Source organism: Ptychodera flava, chromosome 1 (genome assembly GCF_041260155.1).
Source record: "Ptychodera flava strain L36383 chromosome 1, AS_Pfla_20210202, whole genome shotgun sequence".
NCBI classification, from domain to species: domain Eukaryota; kingdom Metazoa; phylum Hemichordata; class Enteropneusta; family Ptychoderidae; genus Ptychodera; species Ptychodera flava.
Genome location: NC_091928.1, coordinates 17,976,969 through 17,999,194, shown reverse-complemented (window position 1 = coordinate 17,999,194; position 22,226 = coordinate 17,976,969). Strand labels below are relative to the sequence as shown.

Genomic DNA, 22,226 nt, shown 5'->3' with positions numbered 1-22,226 from the left:
TCTCTTTAAATAGTTCTAAATCCAGATCAAAAAGGATCTGTTCATCCTAGTCAACCTTTTGCAGGATACGATAAATATTTTAAGACCAATTATTACAAATCAAGGAATTATCCCACAAAAATACCCTCTTTGTGATTTGTTTCCGTCAAGACTGGATAAGTGTTTCCATAGTTTTAACATGTTGATCCATCTTCTTGTAATGCACGAGTGCCATCCTGTATCACCCGTAACTGCAGGATGTGGTGAAAATCTGTGAGTTTCCAGAAAGAACCTCAGCGGTCTCTTTTAAACCGCCTCACATGAATCAAACTTTTGGAAACCCTAAACACCGGAACAGTAATCAAGAGTCAGGAGTACACAGGATTCATACATTTTTGTGTAGGTTTAGAATCATCTGTTTTAACCCCTTAAACCTTGCAATTAGCAAGTTACAGTATAAATTGAGTCTAAATTGAGTATAAATGCATTCGAACCGTGGGCAGCAGTAATTCAAGCGCCTGTGGTCGCTTAGCTTCAAATACATGGTGATTTCATTGCGAAATGGTCACAAACTATTATGTGCCTTTACTTCATTATTACACCTCATGTATTATCTTCATACACCTTGACGCAAAATAAACCGTCTCTATGTAAAGTGCGCCGTTGGCGGTAGGAACAGACATGTCGAGGCGCGAAGTGATCTTGGCTCTAGAGACTACCGCTGCATTTCATTGTGATGGGGTCAATTGGGCAGGCGTGGCACTGTATTCAAACTTTACGCACGACCCTACCTTGAAAGCCATACCAAGTCAAGAAGAAAGGCGGATGGTTTTCGCGACAGAATTGCTTGTAACGACCTTTCATGAGGAGCAGGAGTAGACATGTCAGGTGCCATAGTTGTCTAAAAATTCATATAGTATCCGGTGAGTTAATATTTTCTTGTATGATAAGCTGAACACTGCTGAATGAGTTCTCAATGGACCTTCGCTGGTCCTACCCTATCTCTGCATTGCACTGATATTGTGCACTTGAAGGAAAGATATCACCGGACATTGTCAAGAACTGTCTGACCTCGAATGGACACTGATTGTATTCATTACGTTTGATTTTAGATTAGTTGAATTAGTTGTTTCAGTATTTATATTTTGTGGAATTTTGGATAAGTTGGTAAATCTTTCAGGCAGTTACTTTCCAACACTCAGAAACTCATGGTTATGTAAAATGAGATATAGGCAAAGTAAATGTTGAGACGATGTCACTAGAGGACGTTTATTAGATACGTCATACAAGTTGATCTACTGACCCTTGCGTTAGAATTTTAATACAGTTTAGTTACTTATTCCTGTATCAGTCCTTGATTTTTTCAGTTAATCGCTCTCTGAGAACTAGTTATTCTCAATCTGGAATGTATGTTTATATTCGAATAAACAACGTGAGACAATGATCGACATTTGCTTCGTCTTATGTTAGAGAGAACTCATTACGGAATATCATCGTATACCTACAGCACAGTAGTCGCAGACATGTTTGTGCGCTACAGCTATTTCAGGAAATATTCTGTTTATTTTTTCTTTGTTTTTAAACTTTCGCTGGTTCGTGTGTTAACAGTAAAGGCTGTACTAATCTGACATCTGTCAGTGATTGCAGTCGGGTCAATTACCAGAACTTTTGGTTCCATGATGACAGTCATCTTCCCTCTAACGGTGAGAAGTCAGATTTGTTATTTGAACAGTTCAATCACTATTAACTGACTCTATATGTGCGCGATCCTGTGTGTGGTGACGTGTCGTACCCCGGAATAAAAGGGACACGGCGTGTTCAAGTTCTACAGCTCAATACGCCCTAAAGATCACGTGGCTGACGGTACAAACAAACCTACATAAGCGAACGCGTATGAAAATACACGTATTTCTTTGCGCCTGTGTGCAAGTTCTTTTTGTTTGTTTTTTTTGTGTGTTTTGGGGTTTGGGTTTTTTGTACATTGGTACATTAGAATTCCGGGTTTAACCTTTTGACCCTGCAAGATGCTTTTTCTTTTCTTTTTTTTTTGCCTTGAGATAGTTTCGGGTCAATACTAGTGAATGCTTTCCAGTGTTTGAAAAATATGTTTTGAAAAGTTGTTTCGAGAAATAAAAACGTTTTCATTTCTTCTTTTTTAACCTTTCTACTGTTTCTGTATTCTGACGGCCTTTCAAATCAGTCAGTTTGCTTAGGGGAGTGTTGGTTTATTTCATTTAAAATGCCGACTTTGATTGGTTTCTTAATTTTTGATTTTCTTTCAAATTGCCAGATGATTTTCGCTCTACTTCAACAATTTCTCTAGTTTGGTCGTTTGTATTCCGTATTATGTGACAGATTGCATCTTGGTTTTGTTCAACGGACGGTGACAGAAAACTGGAAGTAAATTAAGATAAATTAATTTATGGTTTATGGTTATTCTTGTCGCCGTTTCAAATTTTCAAATTCGATAACTTCAATGGACTTTTCCTAATTCAAATATGCACGTGTTAATCCATAATTTTTACTCTCGATGTTAAAGGCAAAAGGTTGTAGTCTCCATAAGCAAGTATGTGAAAAAGTTTAACTGTTTCAATTTAATGCGTAACATAAACTTCCGTGAGATTGAGAATATTAGGAAACTTATGGTGTCTCAAGGTGGAGCTGCACGTTGCCAACACAGTTTTTTTCAAAGGAATATTTCTCATCTTAGATGACAAGAAAACCCCCTCATACTATATATTTTCAAAAAGCAGAGAATCTACAGTTTAATATAGTAGCATTAGTTTACTCCAATGATGAAGTGGGTGTATATTTGGGGTAAAAACCTCGATTTTGGTATTAATGATAAAAATCAATTTTAAGTCAAAAACTTGACACTACATTCTTAAATGTAATAGTTCACTTGAAAGAAAAGTATATATACAAAAACCGACTACTTTATTTCGCATTATCCGTCCTCATTCTAAAATGGCATAGGTTGAAAGACTGATACTCAAAAAGTGATTAAAACATTGTTAGCAAAATTAAAATGCCTCTTATTCGAAAGGTAAAAACTTTGTTACCAAACAAAGTAATCTTTTTGTTATATAGCATTTCAAGAAGATAATGTGAAAATTTCAGAATACTAGTATTTGACCAAGCCACAGTGAAGTTAATTTCTTTGAAAATATTGCATTTGAGAGAAAAGAGAAGCTGAAAAATCGGTGATTTGTTTACATTTGCATAAATTAACACTTCTTTATCCTGTAACTTACGACTGCTTCACAAGCTAAAAGATACTCCCAACAAATATTTTAATCTAGGGTCAACAAATTAATTAAAATTGAATGAATATTTGCAGAAATGTGATTGTGGATCAAAATACATTGTTTTAGGTGCAGCGCTTCACATCACATAATATTTTTTCTCCTCTTCTGTTCTCAGGGTAATATATTTGTGGAAAGTGTGACCTGCATTGTGAAGACCATAAAATGTTGTCTAAGAGAGGAGTTGATATACAGAATGCAACGAAAGTCACTGATATAGGGTTTGCAAAGTGCTTAGCAGATCCCTATAATGCAGAGTCCAATCCAAATGTACGTTCACATATCGGCTGCATCTCTATCTGTTCAGTGTTAACTTTACATAATATTTTAGATTACAAATTGCCTTGAAGTAACATAAGCGTATGTTTCTCAAAATGTAATTTTTGAAGTAATAACACTGTAAAGGCATGATGTGTGCCAGGAAATGTATATTATCGAGTTTGTTTGTTGTTTTCTTCGACCAGCTTCAGTGATAGTTCTTGATAACAGTTCCATGTTCAGTAGGACCCACTGGGCGATAAACAGACACAAAGCACATCACATTTCTTGCCCAGTGTAAACTAGCATTTGTGATATTCAAAATGAGATGTTGTTCGGTTCACTCCCCTTATTCTAAATTGATGGCACTGCGGCTGTAAGGGGTAGCTATTGTATAAAATTGGATTACTCAACAGAGTTGATCGCGATTTCAGGTTTGTTACTAAATATAGCTGCATGCTCGCGACTTCGGACAACGGTGCCTAAAATTCGGACAAATTTGTTGTATGCACGACTGTTGTTGTAGTTTGTAGTCTGAGCCATAAATTCATTTGAATAAGTGTGACTCTAGTAGCAATTGTAACACTAGCAGGTTAAATGTTCGTATAGTTGATGCTGAAAATGCGGACAAATTATTTGTGCATCATTTGCGTTCAGCGTTATTGTCCAGTCAATCTACGAGATTTTGGCACCTAACCCACCACAAATTGCAACAGAATTTTTTTCTTCAGAATGCATTTTAATGAGTACCCAAAACAACATTTTAAAAGTTTACTCGAATCCGCCTTGGGGAAATATGTCTAATTTGCATAAATCAAATATGGCGGCCAACCATCCAACAAAATAACATAATTGGCTATATATCACATGTTAAACAAGCTATTTCAGTGATTTCAAAGTCTGACACTAGTTATTTGGCTCAGGGAATCATTTTGTAGGTATAATGTTTCATATAGGTACTCCATTAATTTGCATAATTCCAATATGGCGGCCAACATTCCTACAAAGGACATTTTCGGTCATATACCACGTATTAAACACGCTATTTCAGTGATTTTAAAGTTAAAAGTATATTTTAGGCATGGACAAACGATTTCGAGATGCTATGATTTGCATAGGTAATTTGTAATTTGCATAATTCCAATATGGTGGCCAACATACCCACAAAAGACATTTTCTGTTATATACCACGTATTAACCCTTTGGGCGCCAAAGTCTATTTTTGTCAACTTATAATATGTACCACAGTCAATTTTCTGCTTTTGCCAAAATTTTGATAAACATATGTAGCTGCTGAAAAATGTATCCATTTGGTCCAAAATTATGAAAAAACCGTACAGAAAAGTTCACAGAAATTGGTAAAATATTGCATTAAAATTTTGGTGTAAAAAATTACAGCAGTCAAAGGGTAAACAATCCATTTCTGTGATTTCAAAGTTAAAAGTGTATATCTTTGGCATGGACAAACAATTTTCAAGATGCCATGATTTGCATAGGTACTTCGTTAATTTGCATAAATCCAATAGGGTTGCCAACACACCTACAAAAGACATTTTCTGTCATATACCATGTATTAACCCTTTGGGCGCCAAAGTCTATTTTGTCAACTTTATAATATGTACCATAGTCAATTTTTCTGCTTTTCGCCAACATTTTGATTAAACTGCTGAAATACGATATCCATTTGGTCCAAAATTATGAAAAAACCGTACAGAAAAGTTCACAGAAATTGGTAAAATATTGCATTAAAATTTTTGTGTAAAAAATTACAGCAGTCAAAGGGTTGAACAAGCTATTTCTGTGATTTCAAAGTTAAAAGTATATTTCTTTGGCATGGACAAATGATTTTTGAGGTGCAATGATTTGCCTTGGCACTTCGTTAATTTGCATAAATCCAATATAAAAGAAATTTTCTGTCATAAAATGTATTGAACAATCTATTTCAGCCATGTTGAAATTTAATTATATTTCTTGAGCATGAAGAAAAACCTTTTGTGGTTCAATGCTTTTAAAAGACACTTTGATGATTTTCAGAAATTAAATATGGCTGCCAAATTAATTCCCAAATAGCTTCTAATATAGATAAGATTATGGTAGAGTTTTTAGGAATAGGAATATCAAGAAAAAACTGTAAAGAGGGCACTGCACCCAACGCACTGTATTTTGCTCAACATATATTTTGCAAATATTCTTCCAATTTTTATTAATTTGTTAGCCCAAGATTAAAAATTGGTTAGGTTCACCTTTTAGCTTGGCAAGCAGTCGTAAGTTGCATGATATAGAAGGGTCAATGTATGCAAATGTATGCAAATCACCCGAATTCCTGCTTCCCTTTTATCCGAATTTCAAGATTTTAGAATGAGGATATACTCTTGTTTCAAATGAAATATTACATTTCACAAAATAGTTTGTACGGGTTTCCTTGTCATCTTAGATGAGAAATATTCCTTCGAAAAAAAACTGTGTTGGCAACATGCAGCTCCACATTAAGTCCTTGAACATTTATTTTTTAAAATGTGGAAACTGTACAATAAATTTACTTACAATAACGATCCATTGACGAATAAATGTTTATTTTAATAGGTGTCTGTGATACCTGAATTCGTTAAAATACCCTATAAATATATTGTATTTTGAAAAGAATGTTAAAGCAAATTTGGTAGACTTACATATATGACTTCCTAAAGGATTAAAATATGTATATGTTGATGTGCGTTTATTAATGAGATGTAAGAAAGTCATGCAATTTTAATTAATTGTGATTTTTCTAAATATGACAATCGTTAATGATTGTTAGTCATCTAATAATAATCTCTTTCTGAATATAACATTGGATTCATCTGTGTCTGGCATTATTTGTGATTTTATAGGTGCTTTATACTCTACAGTGTTAAAACATGTAATCTTTAATGTTTACTGTTTTAAAAAAGTCGTGGACAAAATCTTTAGTTTCTAATTTAGACTGAAACCCTTCCTTATGGACGAGTGCATCTTTGGTACATTCCCCTAGACGATAGGCAAGAAGTCATCACATATAACAGCAAAAATACAATAAACACAACAAAGCTAATAAAAATGCAAAAAATAAAATAATGTGACCAAAAATAACACATGCCACAATAAAGACAAATTAAAACTTAGCGCTGATGCAAACAATGTCACACTCTTAAAAAGTTGATCAACACACAAACTCACAAAAATTGAAAATTGCATGCTTAGCAAAGACTTAAAATTAATTCAAACAACTCATTAGCCCAACAGAATCCAACTGTTACACGATACAAACATGTACATTTGAAAAATGACACTTGGAAAAATGACTCAAGATGTACTTCTTTGCATTGTGTAATAGTTGGATTCTGTGTTTGGATTAATTGTAAGTCTTTGCTAAAGCATGCAGTTTTCAGATTTTTTTGAGTTTGTGTGTCCATAAAGTTGTTATGAATCTGACATTGTTTGCAATAGTGCTAAGTTTCAATTTGTGTGTATTACGACATTTTTTATAATCATAATCATAATCTTTATTTCTTATATAGCGCATTACATATTTAAATATCTCAATGCGCTTTACATTAAAAAACAAAGAAAAAAGTGACAAATAAAAACAGTAAATTTAAATGTTCAATAAAAGTAACAGCTCGGTCATATCATTTTTTCTGTTTTTTTAGCTTTGTTGTGTTTATTGTATTTTGCTGTTATGTATGATGACTTCTTGCCTATCATTTAAGGGATCTTATAAAGATGCACCCATCCATAAGAAGGGGGTTCAGTCTAAATTAAAAACTAAAGATTTTGAACACGTCTTTTTTAACAGTAAACATTACAGATTACATGCTTTGTCACTGTAGAATGTTAAACACCCTTACAAATTACGAAAATGCCGCGCACAGATGAATTCAATGTTATATTTAGAAAGAGAATATATCATTCAGAAGACTAACATTCATTAACAGTCGTCATATACAGAAAAATAAAAAAAATTAAAAAATGAATGTCCAAGGACTTAACAGTTTCTTCTTGATAGTTTCCTAGTGCTAAAAACTATACCAAAACCGTTATATATATTAGAAGCTATTAAGCCATGACGCATTAATATGGCAGCCATATTTAATTTATGCAAATTATCAAAGGGCCTTTGTAAAAATTGAGCCACTAAAAGTGTTTCTTCATACCCAAGAAAAATATTAAAACTTTAAAATCAAAGAAATAGCTTGTTTAATGCGTGGTATATGACCGACAATGTCCTTTGTAGGAATGTTGGCCACCATATTGAATTTATGCAAATTAACAAATTACCTATGCAAATCATAGCATTTTAAAAATCGTTTTTCCATGCAAAAGAAATGTACTTTTAACTTTAAAATCACTGAAATAGTTTGTTTAATACTTGGTATACGGCCGAAAATGTCTTTTGTAGGAATGTTGGCCGCCATATTGGAATTATGCAAATTAATGGAGTACCTATAAGGAACGTTATACCTCCAAAATGATTCCCTGGGCCAAATTACTAGTGTCAGACTTTGAAATCACTGAAATAGCTTGTTTAACATGTGATATATAGCAAATTATGTTATTTTGTTGGATGGTTGGCCGCCATATTTGATTTATGCAAATTAGACATATTTCCCCAAGGTGGATTCGAGTAAACTTTTAATATGTTGTTCTGGGTACCTCTCTGAAATGCATTCTGAAGAAAAAATTCTGTTGCAATTTGTGGTGGGTCTAACCCTATTTTGACTGCAGCGTTATTATGTTATTGACGTATGACCACAACTCTCTGCTATCCGCTTCATGCGCAGTATGTTTACAGGGTACGAGTCCATCCTCACCGATAGGGGGGCGGCAGAGTAATCGTGATAACTCCGAGATACATATCCAATACTAGGTTCATACTGGCTCCTATTGCAGAAATATCGAACTCCTTAGAGTAGTCGTTTCTCTCGTAACATTACCAAATTTTGCGTAGCTTCTCCAAGAATTTAAATGTGCTTCTTTATTTAACCATGCACACGTTCAATACCGCCAGCATGACGCTTTATGAAACCTCCCTGCCGGGTGAAATGTTATAACGTACCGTTCGCCCAACCACCAGCATGTTTATGGACTAGCCAAAGGGCACATTGAGGATTCGATGCTGATGGCTATGTATCTCTTTGCAGGGCATCATCAATGCTGGAACGTCTGAAAACACTATTTCTTGTGACATAGTCGCTGAAAAGGTAGGTGAGGTATCTAATGAAGTTACCACTGAGGGACTGGAATCAATTTAAATGAACGTATGCCGTATCCTAGCTATTAACAACTGCCACAGAAGTTTGAACCCTAAATTTTACTTCGCCTCGCGATTTTACGTACATTTTTATGACACATTTAAGCGAGCGATAGTTCGTGCATATATGATGCATGTGAACTGGTCAAAATCTCATGGTTGCCGTCGCTGTGTGTGGTTTATTGCTATAAGTTTAACATACATAACAGTATGTTGAAATTATGTCATGGGACGTAAAACAGGGGATTTTTGGTGCTGCCGAGAACTCGCGCATGTGCCAGCCGTGGTATATCGCCAATATTACGGTCATTTTCATGTCTCGACCAATCAGATCGCTGTATTGGCGTCATCAATACTGGAATGACATAATTCAAAATACTTTCCTTCGTATGAACAATAGATCTGTCTTTGCAGTATCTTGCACGAGTTACTATGCTCAGTACCACCCGATGTTTACCCTTGGTTACAGTGGATTGCTCCGATTCAGGTGTCCTGATTCTTTTGTTTTTATGCTGATTTTGAAAGACGAGCTGAAAACGGTAAACTCTCCGACAACACACGCATGTCAGCTCTGTCCCGAGAGAAAAACCCCGATGTCAACTATAGCTACGGGTTCTTTGTGTAGAGCATCGCAAAGGTAGTTTTATCTGAGTAATTCATGGCTAAAACTTTGACCCGAGTCCTACCTACCAGGTTATTTGCACAATCGGGTGACTTAGTCACTGCGAAAACAAAGTGATTCCTTTAAAATTATTTTACAGCTACTGAACAGGTCGGTACATTAATTCATTACCTATTCCGTTGCTTTTTTGTTTAGCTGTCCCAAGTGGAGCCACTCTTTAATAAAGACGTTGACATATTGAGATACCATGATTACACTGGACTGACGTCGTTTAAGAATACGTTGTGCACTTTCCTGACTAAGCACGCCAAAGCACATAAACAGCTTGATCAAAATAACGTAAGATTTCGTTTGGCTCTCTCTTGTGTAGTTATATAATTGAAAACAAAAGTAGTTGTGCCATTGCATTTCCATAAAACATGGTTAAATATAGTAGTAGAATACATAGATACATACATAGATACATACATAGATACATACATACATACATACATACATACATACATACATACATACATACATACATACATACATACATACATACATACATACATACATACATTCATACATACATATATGTATATTTTGTGTATGTGTGCGTGTTTTGAGAGAGAGAGAGAGAGAGAGAGAGAGAGAGAGAGAGAGAGAGAGGAGTGTGTGCATCCTCTCATCTAACCATAGCCAATTGATGTTCGTACATGCTATTAAAGCTAAACTCGGAAGTTTTACGTCTTGGGAGTGGATATAACACACCCCAAAACTACCATGTTATATATGCTTTATTTCTATTTCAGCTTGTTGTTCTGAATGGGTGTGGTTCATGCCTCGCTGCATTGTCACTGGTACTCAGTGACCCAGGAGGTGAGTAGTCATGGAGTTATGGATTCACCCTGTAGGAATTATGTTGGCGTTGAAAGATCGTGGCATTAAAGGTATACAGTCACCTGTAATCTAAATATGCCCATATATGGTCAAAGGGGTGTTCCTTGGTATTCGAAATGCCCATATGAGGGCGCTGTTTTTAAAAAGCGGCCACCCGCTTAAAATCTGTTTTTGGTTAGATTTTCTCTTTCCATGGTAACTGTGGCAAAATTGGAACAGGTGACAGTATACCTTTAACGGGTGGCCATATAAGACGGTAGTGGGCATTGAAGCACTGTATAATGGGATGAAACGATTGTTAGTTAGGTTAATATTCTTGTTTATGAAATCTGTGACCTTACATCCTAAATTTTCATACAACGTTCGGATAGCTCGTTCTGTTTCATGTTCATTCTCAAGCTTGCACTGTTCACAAACCACCAAATTTACAACACAGATTAAGACATAATTGGGATCTGATAAAGCTTGAAATTCTTCCTCTGATTTAATACTTTATTTATACTGTTGATTGTGTTTCGGGGTACCTTAAACGTAATGTCCATCAAATGAAATGTAACGGTTACCATGGCCAGTATATGGTATGTTGATTTGTTGTTATAAGTTTAAAGCTACAGACACCCCCTCCCCCCCCCCACACACACACACACACACACTGAAAACTGTGTCGGATAGTCGGAAAATATATCATTAATTTTCATTGAACGGCAGTCAGGATGCCACACCTGCAGTTTTCGACTGACCATTTGTGACTAAAGCTGTAATTCACGCATTACAAATTTACATCTATACGAGATAAAGCGGTTCTCCTGCCATTTCTTTGTTGGCGGTCAATTATTCAGAGCGAGAGGAGAGAGAGAGAGAGAGAGAGAGGAGAGAGAGAGAGAGAGAGAGGAGAGAGAGAGAGAGAGAGAGAGGTGAATCTGTTTATGAATATGACCCCTATGTCAATATTGAAGGGGCAAAGACGTTGCTAGTAATTATTTTGCAATTGTGGGAGATCGTTCAAGAAAACAACTTCATTAGTTCTTACTGACAACGTTTGTGGTATATCGGCATGTATATAGAGACACTAGTGAAGAGACACTGGTGCATTGGTGGACTCTAAATATATCGAGTATTAAAGCAAAGTCGGTCGCTCTTTTTAAGGAAAAAATTATGCATACTATTTTATTGTAGATGAATGGTTGACGATGACTCCATATTCCCCTGTTGTCAAGGAAAGCGTTGAAGGAATACCTCTGACAGATATATTTTATGGTGACCTTTGCAGTCAGGTTTAGTACTTCCTATTGTATTGTTCTGAAAGGGTTTAGCTAGCTGTAAGCCTTCCTTCGTTTCCTCGAAAGCTGGTTTACGCACAGCATTGACAGTTTGCATAAACTTTAAGTCCGAAACAGAAATAATGAGTTCCAGAATAATAATACTTTGAGGTAGTATGCGCCTCGAAAGTGAAAGACTTAAACTTTTGCTCACACTTTCCTCAAGGGATCTTCAAACAATTCTCTTTTAAAATCAAGAATTAATAAAATAGAGGGTCACGGTTAAAATTTTTGTCCTGCAAATTCATGATTTACCGATGTTTGAAATTCAAAATGGCTGCCATCGCTGTGTTAACTGTATAGAGAAAAATAAAATTTTCGATTTTGCAAAAACTAAGAGAGAAAAGTTATCTTACACCAAGAGCTTTAAAATGAACCATCATAAGTGATAGGCCAGAGAAGATTTGAAAAATTTTGAGGGTCTAAATATATGTCCCCGAGGCGCATTCTACCGTAACAGAGCTTTTACTACTCATTTATTTCACGCCGCCAGATTTCATTCATCTTGTTTATTGTGAGGAACATTGGAGACATGCGTGCGCTTTTTTCGCTGTCAGTTGAATGAGAAGTAATTTGCCGGTTTAATATATGGAGGAGTCATTGCATCAGCAAGCACCGAGCTACATTTATACATTAATTACTAATACAGGAGCTTATTCCAAATCATCCGATAAACTCTAACTGTCGCATAATTTGACAGACATCTGGGGAGAATGGAAAACCATTCCAACTGACAGTTGATATGTTGGAAGATGCACTTGGACAAGCGACACAAAAGGTATATTTCACTTAGACCTATCTGTTGAACCCAAAGGAAAAAGACTTTGAGAAATACTGCTATAAGATTGTGCCAGACCTTACTTTTTGAAAACTGCATGCAGCCAAGTTGCATAGTGTAATTCATGATCAGTATGGCAATCAAATTCGAGAGAAGTCTAATGTGATGTGCTCCCGCGTAATCTTTCCAGGTTGTTTTTTTAATAAATACCATTCAGTCCTGGTGTGTCATTCTAATATTTCATATTAATGTGAATGACTGTAAAGGGGTTCTTTTTTAAGCAATAGAGTTTCTTCGATGGCTTAGAGGGATAATTTCGGGATATCGAAGGTTCGACAAAATCGATCCAAGTAAACCTCCTGGAGTAGAAAAGGGATGCAAAGGAACCACTTTTTGACCAAAGTCTAAAGCTAGAGTGTTACGAACTAAGACCGCTTGACCAGATACTTTGACGTTAATATTTTTATCATGTAAATGATTTGATTTTATTAAGGAAGATTATAGTTTTCAGAAGTTTATAATTTCATAAGCTTTACAACTCAACGACTACTAAGATTTGTTTTGTCACAGGACATTAATATTCGAGGCTTATTTCTTATAAATCCACACAACCCACTGGGTGATATCTATTCCAAGCAACTCTTGATGGATTGTTTGCATTTTGCTAAAAGGTGAGTCTATAAAGGACACCCAAAAACAAATTAGTCCTAATGTCAGTTCATGCATACTTCACTGAACTCAACCGTTAAACCCAAGCTCCCCGTAAGTAGGTCTGCTCTCACCAGTAACAACCATGATGGTGAAAAAGTTAATCAATAATATTCATAATCACCTCATGATATGATGTTATTCAAGGCTGACACTTTTGCCCATCATTTATAATACTTAAAATAACATTTATCATTTATTCATGTGATGTTTATACAATTTGTATAGACATTTGTGCCTTCTAGTCCAAATTATTTGTTAGAGTGTCCGGTACTAGTCTGTCCATATATATGTATCCACTTTGTAGAAATAAAAAGATTTATTTATTGTGTTTGTTTGTTTGTTTGTTCCCATAACTACAGACATGGACTACATGTCATAGTGGATGAGATCTACATGCTTTCTGTGTTTGATGAAGAAGCAGAGTTCACCAGTGTGCTAAGTCTGGAAGATTTGCCAGATCCTGACAGAACTCACTTCACTTGGTCATTTTCGAAGGTAGGGACAGCGCAATGTCGTATTCCTGAAATGTATTGATTCTAAACAAGACTACAATTAAGGTAGCAGTTGCCTAGAAACAGGTTTTGTGTGTTCACTCAAAATAACCAAATGGAAACTTTCGACCATCTGCTAAAAATCAAGGATAAAAATCACAAGCAAGGTTACCAAGTGTTGCATCAGAGAAATACATTACCTTCAATTTACTGATAAATAAATTTCAAAATGGCCACCATACCCTTGTTAATCTGTTCGAAATTCTTTCTACAATGTTTGTTGTAGATACAAGCATATTGCTGTTGTAACAGCATGAAGTGATATATATGATTTCATCACTAAATACATACCTGCAGCAAGGGTCAACTTACGCCATTACATTGGTGGCAGCAGTGGGATTCAAGCATATACCTCACGTATACGAGTATTGTTCCGACCATAACGTGAAGTTTCTCTTGCAGGATTTCTCCATATCTGGTCTACGCTGCGGTGTAATTTACAGCTGGAATAAAGAGATTTTATCGGCTGTTGCAGGAGTGGCTTACTGGTTTGCTTTACCAACTGTCGTGCAAGTTACACTCAACAGCATGCTTTGTGACGAAGGTTAATCTTCCCAGTACCATATTTTAGGCACAAAAAAGTATTTGCTGCATCTAAGTATAGTCTGCTACTATAAGCATGCGCTGTTGAGTTCAGTGGACGTGAAATCAGCCTGGGGCTTAGTTTGAGGCTAGTTTGTTGCCAATCATTCTGTTATAAGAACATCTTATTTTAGTAAACAAATCAACACCGTTCAGCTTACGTTTGGCTATGTTGTTGAAATTTATATTGGCACTGCACCTGAATGTAGTGCAATAAATGTGTTTTTCTAAATAGACCTTAAGGCTTACTTTACTACATATTCATCATATATCATAAAAAAGCTAAACAGTTGACTCATTTATGGTTACAAAATATATGATGTAGCTTTCATGTAAGATAGCATTCTTGCTCTATATGCTGTCAATCACTGAGCAATCAATTGATAATTTCACACATAAAGTATTTAATAATTACATATAGAAAAAGAGAAATGACAATTATCGAGATGAAAGGGGTTTAATCTTCACTTTCGTCGTGTCAATGCAAAGTAAAATGCAACTATTATGTCACTTCACATGTAGTATACCGGTATGTGAGGCGACATGAACTTTGATTTTTGCAGAATGGGTAGCGCAAACGTATTTACCAACAAATCGTAAGAGACTTAGGAATGCTCATGAAATAATGTCTAAAGGATTGACAAGGCTAGGGATACCACACCTTGCAAGATCAGCAGGTCTCTACATCTGGGCAGACTTTAGAAAGGTGAGTTTCTGTTAGCTGTCATAATTAAGTTTGAACATTTATGTTTGCCATATTGTCATACTATCGATTTTTAATCTCTCTAGATCAGAGCAATCTTCATTGTTTATAATAAAAAATTCCTAAAGAATGTATGAGATAAACCATTATCTCATTGAAGGTTAAAAAGAGAAGATGAAAACAGTGTTAAATTCTAATTCGGCTTACACATTGTAGGGCAATCTGGGAATGGCATTAATGAAAGAAATATATGAACTTGCACGCAAAATCATAACAGCAGGTTATAGGCCGTGGGCTAGAGGGGTCAACGCAATCTCCGTACAGAATTGTGCGCGGCGTGGATAATTATAATCTACCTAGGAATTCTCAGCAGTAGTCACCCTCTAGCTTTGTTAGAATTATCTACGCCGCACTGCTGCCACACCGCCAATCTCTGTATGGAGATTTGGGTCTACCCCCCCCCTCCTCCCAGGATAACAAACCTATATTTTTCAGAAGCCTTGGGATCCCTAGAATACAAAATGGAATTTTATCAAAAACAATGTGGGGACTCATCAGCTTTTACGGTCATGTTTTGAAGGGTACCGCAAAATCATGATTTTACGACCCACATGCATTTTTGTCAAACCTATCTTCTAGTAAGTAATCTGCTGAGCCACGTGACTGAGCTTATATTTTAACATAATCTAGTTTGTGGGGTATCATTACAATGGCAATTGATTCCTCTTTAAAGTTACATATTGTAATATGTAATATCTTCTACAGTTTTCATGAAATAGGACCAAAGCTTACCTCATACTCCAAAGTTTATTTCGCAAATTTCTGTCTAATTTCAAATTCTGTCTATTTTCACCTTGACATCATTAATACAAAAGGCAATACTTTGTATTTAGTTTGTTTTATTCGCTACAGCGACATGTCAGAAATATGAAATAGACTTTTAACAGAAAAATTATTGAGGTGGAATGGCTGTTACTGTCATAATTTGAAAGGTATCACAAAAAAATCACAGTATTGCTGAATCGCATGTGTTTTTGTTAAATGTGTCATCTTGTAAGTTTTATTCTGAACTTATTTTTTTTAATATAACCTGGCTTATAGGGTATCAATTGAAAAGCAATATATTTTTCTTTAAGATGACATGTTCAAACATGCAATATCTTCTTTAGTTTTTATGAGAAAGGGTGGAAGCTTTCCCCATACCCCAAAGTTTATATCGCAAATTACTGTAAATATAATCTCAAATTCTACCATATGCATTTGTTTACCTACTTAATACAAAACCCTATATAATACCCTAGACTTAATACAAAAGGCAAAACTTTGTGTGAATCTATTTTATTTTCTATAGGGACATGTGAGAAATATAAAATATACTTTTAACAGAAAAAATATTGGGATGCTATAGCTGTAACGGTCATATTTTGAAGGGTACAGCAAAATCACAATATTGCCGACTGGCGCTTAAGAAGACTGGTATATCAACAATTCTAGCGAGTCGGCAATACTGTGATTTTGCGGTACCCTTCAAAATGTGACGGTTACAGCTACAGTGACTCAATATTTTTTCTGTTAAATGTCTATTTCATATTTCTGACATGTCCCTGTAGCAAATAAAATAAGTTGATACAAAATATTGCCTTTGTATTATGTCTAGGCAAACAACTGGTAGAATTTGAGATTAGCTGTAATTTGCGACATAAACTTTGGGGTATTGAGTAAGTTTTGGTCTTATGTCATGAAAACTATGGAAGATATTGCATACTACAATATATCATTTTAAAGAGAAATACATTGCTTTTATAATGATATCCAACAAACCAGGTTATGTTTAAAATTAAGCTCAGCAGATGACTTACAAGAAGAGGGGTTTGACAAAAATGCATCTGAGTCGCAAAATCGTGATTTTGCAGTTCCCTTCAAAACATGTCCGTAACAGCTATTGAGTCGTTATATTTTTTCTGTTAAAATTACACTTTGTATTCTGGGGATCCAAAGGCTTCTGAAAAAGATAGGTTTGTTATTCTGCAGGGGTGCACGTAGACCCCCCCCCCCCTTTTCTAGCCCACAGCCTATTAAATTCTGACCCACATCTTCTCTGATCAATCTACAAGGAAGAGAGCAAGTGGTCTGTTAATGTTTTTTTTTAAATAATGACATCATAAGCAGTGTATTTAGAACAGACGCAGACCGCACTACAGCAACCCTAAGATGTAACATTCAGCAAATTCCTGATGTTTTTATCAGAATGTTCGTATACTGTCACTGCCAATTGTCCTTCACATGATGCATTATAAAGGCAAGCAGTATCAAGTTCATTGACAAGTGGACACATTCCTTTGTCAGGTTATGTCTTCACTGATACACCCGTGGCCACTTTAGTGTTGATCAAGCCTGTCTGGTGCAAGCAGAAATTCTGTCTGCAGAAGGGTGATAAAACGGTTACTTTACCCTGTGTCAGTGGTGATAACGATCCTACTATCGGTACCCCGTGGACACGCCGATTAGCCTGAAATTACGGAGTGATTATAAAATACACTGTATACAAATGATGTTGACCACAGCATTTGCCCTATCAGTATTTAGTTTTAGGTAAAACTAATGTGTTTCAAATGCAGTCAGTGTTACAGAACATCACACATTTTGTGCCGATTTCAATATTGCAGTGAATGAATACCAACGACACTATAGCGTGTATCGTAAGTGTCGTGTTCAGACTTTGTTCAGACGCGGGAATTGAGAAAATGCCACTTTGAAAATGTTAGCAATTAAATTACAGACATCGCCCGTCTTGACTGCAAAACTTTCGAAATAAACATTCACTTGCACTAAGCCATGTTTCTTTCCTACAAACCGTGAATAAACTTACTCCAATTTCACTTGGTACGGAAAGGTAAGAGTAAAGTACAGTCGGGGTAGCGTTTTACATGTACATGTATTCACATGTGTGTAACCATGAACGACATTTTTCTCATCCCGGTTGAAGGGAACCTGTCCTGATACATGTATATCTCTTCCAAACTTTTCTGGCTCCCTCCACGCTTATCTTAAAACGGTCGCTTGCTTGTTTTTTTTGTAGCTCCTCGTGGTACCTCGCTAGATGCCAAATTGCCACCACATTGTCTTATATTTTGAACAATCAAGCTGCCAACGTCCTTACTGAAGGATTTTCCCGTATGATATTCGCGACCGTTGTTATTGATGTTCATTGTCGGAGTGCAGACTTACAGCGTGTCTACAGTGCAGTGTTGTGATCGAGTTGAATTGGGCAGGCGTGACATTTTAGTAGAACGTTATCTCAATCCTAACAGTGGGGTGCCGATAGTGAACCTTACATTTATTACACCGACCACCACTTTGTTTCGTTTATACAAACAGAATTTCTGCTTGCTGCAGACAGGCTTAATCAACACTAAAGTGGCCACGGGTGTATATGAAGCGGAGATGGAGATGTTTTATGAGCTCATCGATGCTGGTGTCTACATTACACCAGGGCAAGGGTTCTACTGCAAGGAACCAGGCTGGTTCAGGATTGTCTTCGCTCTTCCAAGAGACGTACAAGATCAAGGTTAGTGACCCTTTTCATCTCTGACATTCCCTAACCTTGAGCTTTTAGCCGTGTTACCGGCAAGGAAACAGTTACATGGACATAATAACAAAGAAACAACAAAGAAAAAAAAACTCTATGAGACAACCACAGGCCTGAACACAGTCATGCTAAAATATGACAAATATGTACAGCACATTTAATATAAGAAACTTGCAATCACCGTAGGCCATCATCCTATGATGAAAATCACTTTCCGCCATCGATAATTCTTACAACTCTTATCAACTTACCTTTATTGGCATTTTGATGAATAGATTTCAGAGAATATGCTCTAATCTTGCTTTTTTATGTTATTTAAAAACTCATGGATTTTTTGAGTGTCTGAAACTTTCTTTCATTATCCACCAATGTGCCGGGCATTTTCCATGTTTTGCACATTCCTAGATATGTTTTCACTTAGGTTTGTACAGATTATTAAAAAATATGAGGACTTGATTGTTCCCATATTAATATGTATATAGCTACAGACTTACAGTTTTTGAAATGGTCTTGTCTTAGATATACTTTAGCAATGCGATGCTTTTGTCATTTGACTCACTGAAGCTATTTGGGATGATGACCCTATGACCCCATGATAATATCACACTACGGTTGAGCCTATGTAATTTCAATAAAGTGACCGTTCGTAGGAGTTGTTTTGGATAAAGATATTTTTAGATACTCCTCTTCATCACGGGTATTATTGATAGCCTGGTAGCCAGCGCGAGGCAAGCTCACTGAGCGAAGAATAAAGGCAGTTCGCGAGACAAAGAGACCTGCCGCGAGCGTTGCTGACAACTAATAATAATAATAATAATAATAATCTTTATTACCCTTAATCATAATAATATTACAATTCAATGATGAATGTACATCTGAGTTGTGCTGTGATACTGCTGAGAATTTAAAGCTTATTGAGGTGTACTGACGCATGCGTATCAGCGGCGGCTCGCTGCACGAGTTATTACATGCTGGCATCTTTGCTAACTTATTGATATATGAATTAAGCGTTTTATAAAATAAACAGCCGTGGTTTCACTGTGCAACAATCATTATATTCAAAACCAATGATGTACGCAATGTTTCATATGACTTTCTCAACTCTGCCTGTCGCAACTTGTATATAATAATCTCTAATAATATAGCCTTTTTTTTTCTTTAACATTAATTTTTGAAATGCGGTTCCTTTCCATGTATTTCTATTGTAACCATGGTATCTTTTTTTCTGAACAGTTCTTCACAGAATTGGTACAGTGATTGAAATGAAAAGAAAGAAATCAATGAAGCCCAAAGAAATCATGTGCAACTCATTGCTGACAAAATGATCTGTTCAAGAAATGTGAACGAAGAAAACAAATATTGTGGTAAAATTATACAGATAAAAAATATTCAATACTAGGGAATTCCTTTCAAACTATTTTAACATATTGAAAGCTATTTGCTATTTCAATTTAACAAATTTCATGAAAGATTTATTTTTATGATTTTAATGTTTAATTGATATGTCAAGAACTAATCACTTACCTGCGATCACTGCAATCGTTATGATCAAAGTGCAGCATGCATCTCCACATACTGCATACGATGAGAAAATAACAGGAATTATATAACTGTCAATAAATATTCCAAACTAGGTAAAAAAAACATTACACATGAGACTGTGTAAAAGAGTCAATGATTTAGACTTCTCATGTAATTTACAAACTTTTTGTGTCCCTGTATCTACACATATGGGATATTTATCATACAAAAGTGTCTTATTTTAAAAATAAGCATCGATAAATGTGAAGAGGACATCCAACTATGTGTAATAAAATTATTATTATTTGTATTTCTAGGAAAACAGTATATAATGCAGCAATTAATAGCACATTTATGCATGTGGTAAGACACACATGACCATTTTAGCAAGTTTTCCTTGATATGAGTCCATGTTTCCTAATTAAAACAATAAAGACATACCAATGGTTGCTAGTTAACGGATTTTGCTTTATTGTTCTACAGACATTCATCACATCCCTGGTTGATTCAGTGTTTAGTGTTCAAAAGTCAATGTACAGTATTATTGTACCACACAACAGGCTAATATGCTAGGAGAAAAACATAGTTATTTAACACTCCTTTGGACATTTTATCTCATTCACATTGTCATTGGCAAGAGTTGTCATTCTACTGATCTAAGGGAGTGTTCAGTTATTATGGTGGGGGGGGATTTCTATTATGTCTCTATTAAAATTGATGAACCCCTATGATGTCAAAAAAAATTGACGACTCTCTCCTTGCAGAGATGGAAAAAATCGATGAATCCCCCCCCCCCCTCCCTCCCTTCATCCAGGTCATTTCAGTCATCGGCTGAAAAGTGCTTGGTTCTTAGTACCTGCTACTCTTCTAGATCTTGTTAACACAGTATGGTAATCAATGAGGAAAGCTCAAGCTCCTCTTCATTTTCACCCGTACTGCTAATTTCCTGGATGACAATATCCTCACATTTCTTGTCCTCTTCATCAGAATACACATCCAGTTCTGATGTATCATTGCCAGTTTCCTACATTTTCCAGATGTTTCAATTTTTTATTTCTACTTTGCTTTGGTTAAAACACAGTCACTCTAAAAAAGTACCCTTGAAAAGTCTGTGATCCGACAACAACTCTCGTTTTGTTTTCAATTTCACTTCTGAGTTACATGATAGTGTACCGAATCATAAATTCTGACACTTGCCAAATTAATCTGACATCAAATCTTCAGGAAAGACTGAATATACCAACGAAAAAAATCTGATTTCCATTTTTTATTTGCTCTATGTAGAACTATACAATACAATACACATACACATCAGAATGATCCATGCCAAGAGGTTTAATTATTACATATCAGCTGCTTCGTCAGTCAAAGTTGATATCTAAAATCTACATATAAATTATGTTAATGATGCCTTCCAAGAACTATTGGCATACTTCAAAAAAATACAGTGAAGCAGGCACAATACAATACGTGTGTAGCTAATAGCGTAGATGCCATGGTGACAGGATTTTGAGTAAATGACGTTTTTTATCAGGGTTTCAGAGAGTTTGTTTCAGCTAATCTGCTGGTATTCACTGTATTGCTGTGCTGTCTACAGTCCCTTCCCCTCTTTTATTTGTTTGTAACCAGTAGTGTGGCATTATTGTACGGTGATTTTGATTGGTGGATTCTCTGATGCCTGTATGTTGAATGTCGCACTGGCTCTGAATACCACTCCGACTACTACTAAGGGACAGGGGAAAAATAAATCATATGCATGAAGGTGGAAATCATTGCATTGACCTTCTACCCTCCGCCCCACCAAATGAAGTGTCAAATTTGAGGACAAACCTGTATTTAAACTTTCCACAGACACAATAATTTGCTAAAGCAGGTTCTTTAATAAGAAACATTTCACAACAGAATCTGGGCAGTGATTGACTGTTGCATTTGAATACAGTTCTCATGGAGTAACCATGGCACAAAGTTGCTGTGAATTTGTGCAAAATAATAAAAATACATTATGAGATGTATTAAATTGCATTAGGTTTTGTTCGGCAATTTTTTTAAATTACCCACAGCACCTACGTAAAGTTACAAGACCAAAGCAGCAATCAGGTTCTTCATAGACTACAGTAATGCCCTTCTTCAAATGACTCTAGGAGACCGATAATAACG

General features: G+C 35.8%; 1 protein-coding gene across 3 annotated transcripts; it reads left to right on the top strand.

Moving 5' to 3' along the window:
• The first annotated feature begins 660 nt into the window (after positions 1 to 660).
• On the top strand, positions 661 to 20,747 carry LOC139131841 (1-aminocyclopropane-1-carboxylate synthase-like protein 1). 3 transcript variants are annotated; one of them, XM_070698138.1, is made up of 13 exons: positions 661 to 902; positions 3,403 to 3,554; positions 8,702 to 8,761; positions 9,629 to 9,772; positions 10,228 to 10,294; positions 11,492 to 11,589; positions 12,335 to 12,412; positions 12,983 to 13,083; positions 13,483 to 13,618; positions 14,077 to 14,218; positions 14,820 to 14,966; positions 18,378 to 18,527; positions 19,782 to 20,747. In XM_070698138.1, exons 2-13 carry the CDS (start codon positions 3,450 to 3,452, stop codon positions 19,871 to 19,873), a joined length of 1,320 nt encoding a protein of 439 aa, XP_070554239.1. In that variant the 5' UTR covers positions 661 to 902; positions 3,403 to 3,449; the 3' UTR covers positions 19,874 to 20,747. The 3 variants fall into 3 exon arrangements, with proteins under 3 accessions (XP_070554239.1, XP_070554246.1, XP_070554232.1); XM_070698131.1 differs by having other exon boundaries at positions 710 to 902; positions 14,820 to 14,962; positions 18,338 to 18,527; positions 19,782 to 19,939; XM_070698145.1 differs by lacking the exon at positions 9,629 to 9,772 and having other exon boundaries at positions 684 to 902; positions 14,820 to 14,962; positions 18,338 to 18,527; positions 19,782 to 19,942.
• The last annotated feature ends 1,479 nt before the right edge of the window (positions 20,748 to 22,226 follow it).